At 49.6% G+C, this 11,411-nt stretch overlaps 2 protein-coding genes across 11 annotated transcripts in view; one reads left to right on the top strand and one right to left on the bottom strand.

The window, feature by feature from the left end:
* The window catches only part of Rbm14 (RNA binding motif protein 14), a 58,780-nt gene extending 58,301 nt beyond the window's left edge, over positions 1-479 (top strand). For all 7 annotated transcript variants that reach the window (XR_010057234.1, XR_010057218.1, XR_010057187.1 and 4 more), the window contains one exon: positions 93-479. Coding sequence is in view for 1 of the 7 variants with exons in the window: in XM_063272688.1 (XP_063128758.1) it covers positions 93-121 (29 nt within the window). In the remaining 6 variants the exon portion in view is untranslated. The remainder of the gene's footprint in view (positions 1-92) is intronic.
* Positions 480-3,760: 3,281 nt separating this feature from the next.
* Sptbn2 (spectrin, beta, non-erythrocytic 2) overlaps positions 3,761-11,411 on the bottom strand; it is a 40,644-nt gene continuing 32,993 nt past the window's right edge. For 2 of the 4 annotated variants that reach the window (XM_008760094.4, XM_008760092.4), the window contains 15 exons: positions 10,766-11,026; positions 10,548-10,678; positions 10,147-10,351; positions 9,183-9,557; positions 8,213-8,457; positions 7,972-8,110; positions 7,487-7,571; positions 7,028-7,224; positions 6,602-6,744; positions 6,438-6,513; positions 6,314-6,364; positions 5,901-6,121; positions 5,501-5,674; positions 4,943-4,985; positions 3,769-4,617 (listed from right to left, as the gene is read on the bottom strand). In XM_008760094.4, coding sequence (XP_008758316.1) covers positions 4,390-4,617; positions 4,943-4,985; positions 5,501-5,674; positions 5,901-6,121; positions 6,314-6,364; positions 6,438-6,513; positions 6,602-6,744; positions 7,028-7,224; positions 7,487-7,571; positions 7,972-8,110; positions 8,213-8,457; positions 9,183-9,557; positions 10,147-10,351; positions 10,548-10,678; positions 10,766-11,026 — 2,574 coding nt within the window. In that variant the 3' untranslated portion in view covers positions 3,769-4,389. Of the gene's footprint in view, positions 4,618-4,794; positions 4,853-4,942; positions 4,986-5,500; positions 5,675-5,900; positions 6,122-6,313; positions 6,365-6,437; positions 6,514-6,601; positions 6,745-7,027; positions 7,225-7,486; positions 7,572-7,971; positions 8,111-8,212; positions 8,458-9,182; positions 9,558-10,146; positions 10,352-10,547; positions 10,679-10,765; positions 11,027-11,411 lie in introns of all 4 variants that reach the window. The other 2 variants (XM_039103158.2, NM_019167.2) reach the window with 2 other exon arrangements.

Raw genomic sequence — 11,411 nt, 5'->3', positions numbered from 1 at the left:
GTAAGGTCTGAGGGAGGCATTTCTCTATCCTAACTATACTTTGTCATGTTTATTCATGAATATACGTGGGCTGGGCTTTCCCTCTCTCGTAGTGTCTATCGCGGTTCCTGAAAGGTGGTGAGTATTACCAAGGAATACGTTGTCCAGAGGTCCAGAGAGAATCCAGGTTTGGGAATGTGAGTGACAAGGGCTCCACATCCACTCCAAGCTTCCTGAGGTACAAGCAATTGTCAAGCTACGGACTCTGAGCTGCGGTCCAAGGGCACCTCCTGGTGGCAAGGAGGGTACCACCTCAATGGATTACTGTATCCCATTCAACAAAGCAGAGCCGGTTTACATACATTGATGGATTGAATGTATCTCTTAGTAGAGGCACCAGGATGATTGTTAGACCATCCCCATTGTTGTTAAAAACAGTTCCCCATTGTGGTAGTTCCAACACCAGCTCCTCCAGTAAAATAAAGACTTCCTCCACCCAAGCTACTTGGAAACACTTCTTTACCAAATCCATGTTTCCCACTCATTTCAGAAGCCATTGTCTAATTGTAATAACAGACACACTTTTAAAATTAGATTTTTTTTTGGTTCTTTTTTTTTTTCGGAGCTGGGGACCGAACCCAGGGCCTTGCGCTTCCTAGGCAAGCGCTCTACCACTGAGCTAAATCCCCAACCCCAAAATTAGATTTTTGTTTGTTTTTCGAGATAGGGTTTCTCTTGGCTGTCCTGGAACCTCCTCAGGGTCTGCTATCACCCAACCTTGTACATTGTATTTTGGAATCTGTCCTCTTCCAAATTCCCTGAGATCCCACAACTAATGCTCCACTAACAGTTCCCATCTTTGTATACAATTTCATTTAACTCCCCCCCTCCCCCCACACACACCTTTTAGACATGGCCTTTCTATGTAGTCAAGGCTGTCCAAAAACTTGCTGTGTAACCCAGACTAGCCTTGACCTCACAATCCTCAGCCTTCCAAGTGCTGGTAAATACAGGTGTGTGATACCATTTCTAGCCTCCAGTTTTCCTTTTTTTTTTTAATATTGAAAAAATATGTAAGCTGGGTGGTAGTGAGGACATTCCTTTAATCCCAGCACTTGGTAGGCAGAGGCAGGTGGGGGTTAATTCTAGGTCAGCCTGGTCTACAGAGCACATTCTAGGACAGCCAGGGATACACAGAGAAGCCCTGTCTCAGACGAAACGAAAACCCAGTCCCAAAACAACCAAACCACAACAAACCCTGACATGTATAGGTAGTACCAAGTTCCCAGAAAAACTGTACTTGAATATCCTACTTGAAACACTTATGTGACTTTTGTTTTTTTCTGTCGTTACCAAGGTTTGGCATTAACTTTTCTAATTTGTGTCAATTGAAGAAGTGTAAAGTTTTATTCACAACTTGCTTCGGTTAAGTTTTTGTCTTGTTTTTAATGAATTTGAAAATATCTTGTTATCGTTTGTGCTCATATAAATTTCTTGCCCCAATCTTCTGCCTGAATTTTAGGTTATAGGCTTTGAGTTGAGCTGTAGGATTTCCCCACATATTCTAGCTATTTCTAATTGGTTTCAGATATCTTGCCATTCCACTAATAACTTTGTTTTTTGAGGGAAATATTTTTAATGTATTCAAATTAAGTATTATTGCATAAAGCTTTCTCTTTTTTTTTTTTTTCTTTTTTTCGGAGCTGGGGACTGAACCCAGGGCCTTGTGCTTGCTAGGCAAGCGCTCTACCACTGAGCTAAATCCCCAACCCCTAAGCTTTCTCTTTTATGTTCTCTTTAAGATACCCTTTCTTCCCACAGCTGATGTAGATAGTCTATTCTCTTCCACTCTTACTACCTGTCACTCTCAGATCTGTGGGTCCACTTGGAACAGTGCGATACAATGGAGACACAATGAGCCATATAAGTAACGCGTGATAAACTAGGAAAATGGTCTGTGGGTTCAACTCAATAGTAAAGCATTGATCTAACATCCACAAGGCTCCACAGTGAAGAAATAAATTAAATACAAATTTCCAGAAAACATCAAATTATAAAAACTTGAAATCTATTTAATATTTTTGACATTTTGACATGAGATCAATATAAAAATTGAGATATTAGAATTCCCCTTGAAGTCCTGAAAATCTGTTATTTCAAACCTTCAGCACATTGAAGTTTACACTTGCCACATGCTGGGTACTCACTCCGTAGTCCAATGTGACCAGTGGCTGCCATGTGGGTCAACATAAGCAAACCCACCCTTGTTGGGGGTGGTCAGTAAAAGTGCAAAGTCTAAGCCCATTCACTTTTGCCGATTTCCTGTTTCCCACCAATTTGCTGGGCCAACACGTCTTTCTGTCCTAACCCTTTTCGTAGCTTTCAGGGCCCCATTCTATCATTTTTCTTCTCTTCCACCAGTATTCAAGTTTCTTTCTTGAAAACTTGCTTCCTAGCCCTAAGTTCATCCTTTTCTCTGTCCTATGTGGAATCCTATCCTGAAGAGACTTTAACTGCCACGCATGTGTACCATCTCACCTAATACCTGTCCTTCCTTTTCATTCACACTGACTTCTCTGCAGAGGCTTATCAGTCAGTGGCAAGGTAGTAATTCTTCACGAATCCCTCTCACACACAGTACATCTGTCTCTAAACTTTCCAACTACTGCTTTTCCCCACCCAGGTCTCATAATCTGGGCTCTTCACAATTACACTCCCATGTGTAACAGGGCAGGTTTCAGGGCTGTGCTTGAATTAGGAGAAAAATGTGTCCTACTGATGACTGTTTTGCCCAAGAATGGGCTGTTGCTGTTGTACTGCTGCATGTGGGCAAACTGAAACACTTCAGAGAAAGGGTACTGTGAATCCTGACTCATCTGCTGTGCCGACCTGATGTGTGGGGCCCATTCTGGCCTGTGTAGTGCCAGTTCCTAGCCTGCATACACCTGACTCTGCTTGTCTTTGTTTTGACTGATGGTAGTCAGGGCTGTTTGGGGTCCCCTGGCCAGTTATGCTGAAGACAGCAGTTTTCCTGAGTCAAACAGACCCAAGACTTCCGATTTTAATAACTTCTTTTTAAACAGTGCAAAGTTTAAGACAAATACTTCTCTCTGTCTCTAGATGTTTATGTGTGTGTTTATTTACATATTCAGGATATACCTTATGGCTTTCTAGGATGACCTTCTAGAGTTCAGGAGGTGGGAACCTGCCCCTCCTCTGATTCTGGGTGAGCTCCCTTGATTCTATGGGAAAGACAGAAAGGTGCTCACCTTTCCTGCTGGCTGAGCAGTAGTTAAGACTAGGTCATGGTAATAATATCCCTCACTACTCCTTATTGAAAACAGTTGAGAGACTTGAGAGTGAGGAAAATTATGGGGGCTAGGAGTGCAGTTTAGTGGTAGAATACTTGCCTAGCATGTACAAGGCCCAGGGTGTCACCTTCAGCACTGCAAAAAAAAATTTAACACACACACACACACAAGCTGTTTTTCTAGACAAAAAAAAAAAAAAAAGTGTGCACCAGGAAGAGTGACTTGCTTCCTTTTAACATGAATACTGTTAATTACCATCAGCCCAACCCACAATGGATGTCTTTGGTTTAAACAGAGGCTTAGCATAGGTCAACCCAGTGAAACAGGTCACTACCATGGGGAGACTGCGTAGGGAGGCTGTCAGGATCACATGGATTGTGGGGGCTCAGAAGCTGCGTGTACAGTGGGTATCTGACATGCAGGAGACCAAAACCGGAGAGGCTATGGTCAGGAAAGCAACAACACCAGGAGGCAGTGAGAGAAGCCGAGCTGTTTAATCACCTCCTTGGATAGACTCAAGGATGTGGCTACTCCTGAACAACTCACACTTGGGAGCCACCTAAAGTGGCTGGAGACAAGCAGCCCCTTGAGTCAGAGGGTGAGACAGGACAGGCAGGGAAGGTGTCAGCGCCTCCGACTTCATCATCTGGCGCTCCTGCCCTCAGGTCCTGCCTGCTTCAGCTCTGAGGGTCCTGGCTGATCCCAGAGGCAAAGAACTGCATGGTGGGTGGCACACCCTAGCTGTGGTGGCACACTGACCCTGAGCCAGGGACAATGGTTCCCACATAGCCCACATCGAGGGTGACACTATCTGCACCATGGTGGGGAGGATAGAGGTATAAGGCTTGGGAAGAGGTGACAAGGTGGGAAAGAGTGGTATTAGGGGTTGCCTGGGTCCCACCACCAGTTGAATTAAATAGCAGAAGAGAAGGTTGTAGGAACGCTCATTTGTCCCCAGTGACAGTTCCTGGTGATGGGTTGACCTTAGCAGCAAACCCTAGCAGCAGGCAGTTGTCCTGCCAAGAGGGTGGTCTCTGTCGACAGTCCCTGGCAGTTTCCTGAACAGAGGGAGGGAGCTGGCCTGGGAGTCTTGCCCCAACTACTTGTTCTTCTTAAAGAAGCTGAATCGTTTTTCTCGCTCTCTTTCTCTGCCATCCTTGCTGCGAAGCACGATGGAGCCCTCAGGCTGTGACACTGGGGGCATGGTCATGGCCCTGGTCAGACCCCGGCTGGCACTGGGCACCACTGGCTCTTCTGGCTCTCCAGAGGCCGAGGACGCAGTGGCAATGGCTGCATTCACCACTCTCAGCCATGAGCTCATCTCTGCCTGCAGGGGACAGGGAGACATCAGCTCATACACAAGGACTTGGACTTGGGGCAGCCTGTAGCAGAAAGAGGGGACATACGATAGGAGGAGGCAGCAAAAGAGAGTGAGGTTTTTCATTTTAGAAAGAGAAGGATCCCATTAGGATGGGGAGCATCAGTTTGTCATGGTGGCATATACCTGTGAGCCCAGACTCAGAAGGCTTAGGTAGGAGGATTGGTATGAGTTTAAAGCCACTCTGGAGAAAGAACCAAGCATACAGAGTGAGACCCTGTCTCATAAAACCCAGTACTGGCAGGGAGAGAGAGCAGGGCAGGAAAAGGCTCACCTCATCCTTGGCCTGGAATAGATACTCTTTCCCATCCTGCAAGCTGTTGGGAGAGAAGGCACAGGGAGAGCTAAGAACCTGTATTTGGCATGTCCATGGTGCTGTTAGCTCATAATTCTCCCAGGACTGGATTGACTGGGAGGTTGCAGCCCTCAAAGCCAGATTATATTTTATACATTTTTCATAGTTTCAGAATTCTGCAGAAGTGCAAAAGCAAATTCTTTCTAGAAGACCACAGAGGGCCATGGTAAGCTCATCTCCAGCTGAGGTTATTCAGGCTTCTGCTGGCAGTGGGCAGGCCCCTGGAAGCCAGAGTGAGCCAGCATCCTGCCCTCACATTTCCCATGCAAGATAACCCCTCAGCCTTAGTCCCTATGATTCAGGATCCAGAATCTCCTCTGCCTTCTGCCTACAAACATACCCAAGCACCCAGCATGGCAGCTCTGTGCAAGTGCTCTCTCCAAGTAACTTCCTTCCCTCTGGACCTTGCTTATGACCCACCCACCTTGCTTGTTCTAACTCCTTCCATTCCAACCTGAGAGTTGCCCTGGTCCCTACCCCAGCTTGAAGACATGTTTGCGTTTCCGATAATCAAAGGCCACACTGCCCTGGGCCCTGGCCAGACTGACAGGCACTTCTCCATGGTATGGCACTCCTGCACTAGCTGCCCTGGCATCCTTGTAAAAGCCGAGGCTTCCACGCCGAAGTACACAGTACACATTCTGCCAGGACCTGGGGGGAGATAGATCAGGGTCAGAAACCTGGTAGGCACGCCTTTTTGAGACCTGTAACATGGGCACTGTGGAACTTACAGTTCCACTCCTGTCTTTGGGAGTCACTCTCTCAAAGGACAAACTCCTATAAAGTGCCCCCCTCTCTGTCTAGAAAGTCTCCAGAAAACCCTCTTCAGAAGCAGACACCGGAGAGGCCACAGGCTCTGCACAGCCAGGGCTACTACCTGTTGGCAGCTTTCTTATTGAAGGCTTCCATCTCCTGTTTGCGGCACAGCGTCCCTTCCATCTGTTCCTGAGCAGAGAGCTCAGCACCTCGTGCGGGCAGGGTGGCAACATGAGCTGACTCAGACGATCTGCTCTGGGGCATTGGAGACGGAGCAGGGCCCCGGGGCAGGGTCTGCCTCTCTCCCCGGGGCCCGCTGGACTCGTCTCCTGTGCCAGATCCCTGTGGGTGAAGACAATGTCATTGCTAAAAGATGACATGGATGGTATCCTTCCTTGGAGTTAGGAGGCTCTGTGGCCAGGAGCTGGTCTCCCATTCCAAGCTTCTGTTGAGCTTCATACCCAGGATCCCTACCCACTTCTTTTGTCCCTTCATTTCCCAGGCACCCATGCCCACCCCTCTAGAGAGACTCACAGGCCCTTCTGGGACATTGCTCTGTTCAAGTCTTTGCTGTTCCAACAGGGGCTGCAAAGACAAGAAGCTGTGAGGATCTGGAGGCTGGCCAGATTGAAAGAGATGCCCATGGACATGAAATTACCTGTGAGGACTCCGTGTCCGTGCAGACCCCATTAATGCTGGGTGCTTGTGTGGATGGTGGCAATTTTGACTGGGTCCTAGAACAATTGAATGTGACACAGAATAGTTAATTGGTGGCTTGCTTGGGCTTAGCTTCACATCCTGGCCCGGGTATCTAGCTCTTACCCATCCCAGGCAGTGTCAAGAACTCTCTGGCCATCTACCAGACTCCCTTCCGGTTGACTAGCCATGGGCTCTGAAGTAGGGGGCTGTTTCCTTCGTTCCTCCTCCTCCCTCTTCCTTTTCTGCTCATTCTCCCGCTCTTCCAGCTGTTAAAAGAAATGCTGAAGTCAGCCAGCATCAGCGTGAGATGAAAAGCTGAAATGTCTCAGCCATAGCCCAATAAAGCAGGGAAGATGAACAAGAGACTCGGGAAGCAGAAGGCTCTCAGTGGCACCCAGGCTGACTGACATCTGTGGTCATGGAACAGAAGAGCTGAAAGCTCACATGCAGAGCAGCAGTGCAGTGGAAAGGGAAGAAATGTCTTCCCTATAGGAACAAGCAGTGGGGCAGCAGTGGGGCTGGGCACCTCTGAGGTCCCACAGTTCTCACCGCAGTGAGCTTCTCCAGGGCACTGAAACGCTCCTCCCAGGCCACTGCTGACTTCTGGAAGGCTTCATGCCGCTTGATGAGGCTCTCTACTTCATCCACAGTGCAACCCAGTTCTGCACTTCGCACCAATGGCTCCTGACTGCATAGCCAGGCCTCTGCCATGCCTGCATCTCTCCCAAACACAAGCACCTCCAAAACTGCCATGATTGGGATAGGAGTCACAGAAGGATGGGAGGTTAGAGTGCATAATGGCAGGGCATGGTAGCAATGGCAACTTCAAACACAGGGACAGAGACCATCATTGTTCCAGAGCACTGTCAGGATGTACCAAGTAAAGGATCCTGGGATTCCACACCCAGGGTTCCTGGTGTCATGCACTGTGGCTACCATATATAGGCAATGCCCGGGCTTTCCCTCACAAGGCCCCTCCCTCCCTCTGGCATCCCCACAGTGGCTTACCAAGCTGTAGCCAGTCCATCTTCTCCTGCCACTTTTCAGCTGTCTCCTGGCGCCGGGACTGTAGCTGAGACAGCTTCTCTGAGATCTGGGGAGCAGGGAAAGGAGGGCATGACTTAGGACCTAATGAGGCTTTCCCAAGGTCCCTGGGAACCACCAAAATACAGCAATGATTTTTTAATATCAAGAGGAGAAGTGAGATTTTAGAAATCTATGGACAGGATTGAGAGGAGAGAGTGAAAGAATTCTGAGAGAGAATGACAAAAAGCAGAAGATGGGCAACATTATCAAAGCCAGGCATGGTGCACACCTGTAGCCCAGTTCTTGGTAGGATAGAGCAAGAGAACTGTGTCCAGCCTGAGCTACATGGTGAGACCCTGTCTTAAAGAAGCAAGCAAACAAAATCCACAAATAAACTGAACAGAAAGAGATCACAGGAATGATCCCTGTTTGGTATAGCTGGCCACATACTCCCCAGTCTCACCTACCTCCTCAGCGGCATAGTGGTTCCGGGCCAGCAGCTCTTGCCCCATGTCAATGCAGGCGGAGAACCTGTCAGCTCTTGCCTCTATCTCTGCTTTGATGCCTTGTTGGTTTTTGATGACTAAATCTGCAGAGGACACATCCCTGGGCCAAGACAAAGGCGCTGTCACTGGATGTCCCAGCCCCACCACAGCCACCAGTAGCATCACACAACCTGTGTAGGACGCCAGGCACCATGGGTCTTACCGGGGCCTCTCCTGGGCATCCATCTGCAGGTTAATCCCATCCATCCACAGCATCAACTCCCGGACAGCCTTGAAGAATCGGAATTTGTCTGTGGTATCCAGTAACAGCTGGCGACGGGCAGCAGAACTTCCCTGGAGCTGGGCCCACGCCTCAGCCACTGCCTGCATGTGACGGCCAATTTCCTCAGCCTTGTCTCCAGCATAGGCCTTTTGTAGCCTGAGGCCATCGTCCTGAACCTGCTGGACCTGAAGGTGGGAACGCAGGTCTGAGTCAGGCAGAGCTGGAGCCTCTCATCCCCACATCGATTTCTACTTCCTGTCTGTACCACCAGCCGGAGTTGTGGTAGGAGGAACCACGATTCTAAAATCAAGTTGAGCTACTCTATTCCAAGGCATAAGGGGCACTGGAATTACTAGGGTGAGATGTGCAGCCTGCAGACTGGAGTTTGGTTGCAGGCTGACTGGTCATAGGGGTTGAAAGAATGATCGGTGTTAAATTTATGAATTGAGAATTCTGGCCTGAAAGGGATCAAAATAGGTAGGTTTAGGCATAGCATGAAGGATCTTGCAGCCATTGGAACCATTTGAAAAAATTGTAGGTCCTCATTAAAAGCATGAACTTAGCCAGGGAGATGCCTCAATTTGTAAAAATCACTCACTCAAGCCTGATTACCAGAACCTAAAGTGCAAATATTTGATTCTTACAACAACTCTTACAACACTGCCCTCTGACCTCCATATACACTGTAACCTGTACTCTGATGCTATAAAAGAATCCTGAATGTGACAGCTGATATCCATCGGCTGGAGGTATCTTTCAGGAGTGATTTTAACCTCATCTCCAAATGCCCCTTCAGGGGTGCCATCCTTCCCCAGGTTTTCCCTAGCACACAAGACACCCCCCCCCCCATTTCCCAACACACAGTTTCCTCTCAGCCCCTCCCTCCCGACTTGTTCAGCTAGGGTCAGACCTGAGTGCTGAGGGCTTGGATGTCGTGCTCATAGGCGCAGTGCCGGCGCTGCAGGGCCTCAGCAGCATTGAGGTCGCGGCCCGTCCCATCTGGAAGCTGCTGCTGCTTGTGCTGCACCCGTGCCAGGGCTTGGCGGGCCCCATGCAGGAAGCGCTGCAGCTCATAAGCAGCAGCCAGCACCTGACCTCTTGTGTCCAGCAGCTCCAGCAGGTCAGCCCAGGCCTCATTGAGACTGTCCTTCCACTCGGCCACGGTGGCCCGTGCAGCATGGCCCCCAGCAATGAGCCCATTGGCCAGGGCATTGGCACTGTCTACACGCTCTTGGCCAATGGTGCTGGTGTCCCTGGAGAACTCTCGGAATTTGTCCCGAAGCATCTGATGGAAGAAGCATTTGTAAAGACAGAGATGAGACCACCTGTGTGAGGTCCCTGTCTCAAGGAGCCGTCACTTCTCGCTGAGAACCCACTGGTCAGTGAGCAGGTATGGCAGCTTTAAATTTACACTTGTGACTTGCTTAACAGGACACAACCTGAGAAATGCATCACTGGGGAATTTCACCAGGGTACAAATGTGAACTAAAATGGCTGGGGTAACATAATACCACAGTCCTATATGACACCTGACATCCTACGAAAGGTATCTAGAGACACTCCAAACCCATAGCCCTTAATAAGGATACCCTAAGTATGGGCTGGATTTCTGCACCAGAGGACCCAAATCTCCAACCACAGCAGTGAATCTGAGACACTCCCTTTTTTGTTGAGGTCTGTTAGAAAAGAAATTTCATTTTGATCCTCACCTATGGCCATCCCTGTACCCCTTTTTCTGCACAGTTGCTCAAGTTGGGTAACTCAAAACCCACCTACTCTTGCTGCGTCCCCACCCTCATCATCCTGCCTGGGCCAACGCTTTGGTCTCCCTGTGGGCCCTGATCCTTCCCGGTGCTGATCTGCATAGTACTCACAGTCACATGCTCATAGTCCTGGCCCAGTTCATGGGAGGCTGCCACGACTTCTCGCTCCTGTATCCACTGCTCCAGGTCATCCAGCTCTCTGCGGAGCTGGCACAGCCTGAGGTGCTCCTGCAGACGCTCACGCCGCTCTCCTGCCAGCTCCTTTAGGCCGGCATACAGCTTGTCCACCTGGGCTTGGCGTATTGTTAACCTTGTGCTGCAGAGGTAGAGAGAATGGCTCCTTCTGTGGAGCTCTGCCATCCAACTGCTCTGCCTGCTAATGCCTGCCAAGTCTCTGCTCCTCCCAACTTTCTACTCTGTGTGCACGTGGTTCATAAGACGCCACCATCCCTTTACTTTCCCAGTACCAGCCTCCCCGCTCCTCCAGGGTTCCCTGATACTCATACACTCACCTCTCTGGATGTTCATGGTCAATCATATCTTGACTGCTGGCTGCTAGTTGTTTGATGGTCTGGGCATAGTCAGCAAGGGCTTGTTCTAGTACCTGATGCTTCTTCACTTCTGCCTGGGCGCTCAGCTCATCCTGGGAGAGGGAAAATTGAGTGTCAGGCAGCAGGGGCCAGGAGCAGAAGAACTGGCCACACAAACCAGCCATTGCTCTGACGCTCACCTTGGCCTTTTCCTGGCCCATCATATGTAACTCCTGCTCCCCCATCCAAGCCTCGGCCTCTGCAGCGTCACGATAGAATTGCTGGGCTCGAAGGGCCTCCTCCAGTCGTTTACCCCGAAGCTCCAGCTCATGGCTCAGGCGTTTCCACATTTCCTGGAGCTCAGCCAGCTCTGGACCCGCTGCTGCTGTTCCCAGAGTGCGCTGTCTCTCTTTGAGGTCTGCAATCCGGGGCTCATGGCCCTGGATCTCCTTCTGCAGAGTCTGTCCAGAGCAACAGAAGATACAGTGAACGGCTTGCAAAAAGTTCGAACCCCTTAGACCTACTCCACCTTGGGCCCTCCCTACATTCTTCTCTTTCCTGAATCCTCTGGAAGATTCTTCCCCCCCTCCCCCCGTCTTTATTAACGTGAGTATTTCTTATTTACATTTCGACTGTTATTCCCTCCTGGTTTCCAGGCCAACATCCCCCAACCCCTCCCCCTCCCCTTCTATATGGGTGTTCCCCTCCCCATCCTCCCTCCGGAAGATTCTTTGGGATGCAATGTGATACCCCTTCAATCCTCATGCTTTCCTACCACAGAGGCCACTCTCCTGCGCTAGGGAAAGGTAATTCACCAAGTCTAGGGCAACAAGCAAGAAGACAATG

Source organism: Rattus norvegicus, chromosome 1 (assembly GCF_036323735.1).
Source record: "Rattus norvegicus strain BN/NHsdMcwi chromosome 1, GRCr8, whole genome shotgun sequence".
NCBI classification, from domain to species: Eukaryota; Metazoa; Chordata; class Mammalia; order Rodentia; family Muridae; genus Rattus; species Rattus norvegicus.
Note: the sequence above shows the minus strand (reverse complement) of the source record. Positions and strands in the feature narration are given on the sequence as shown.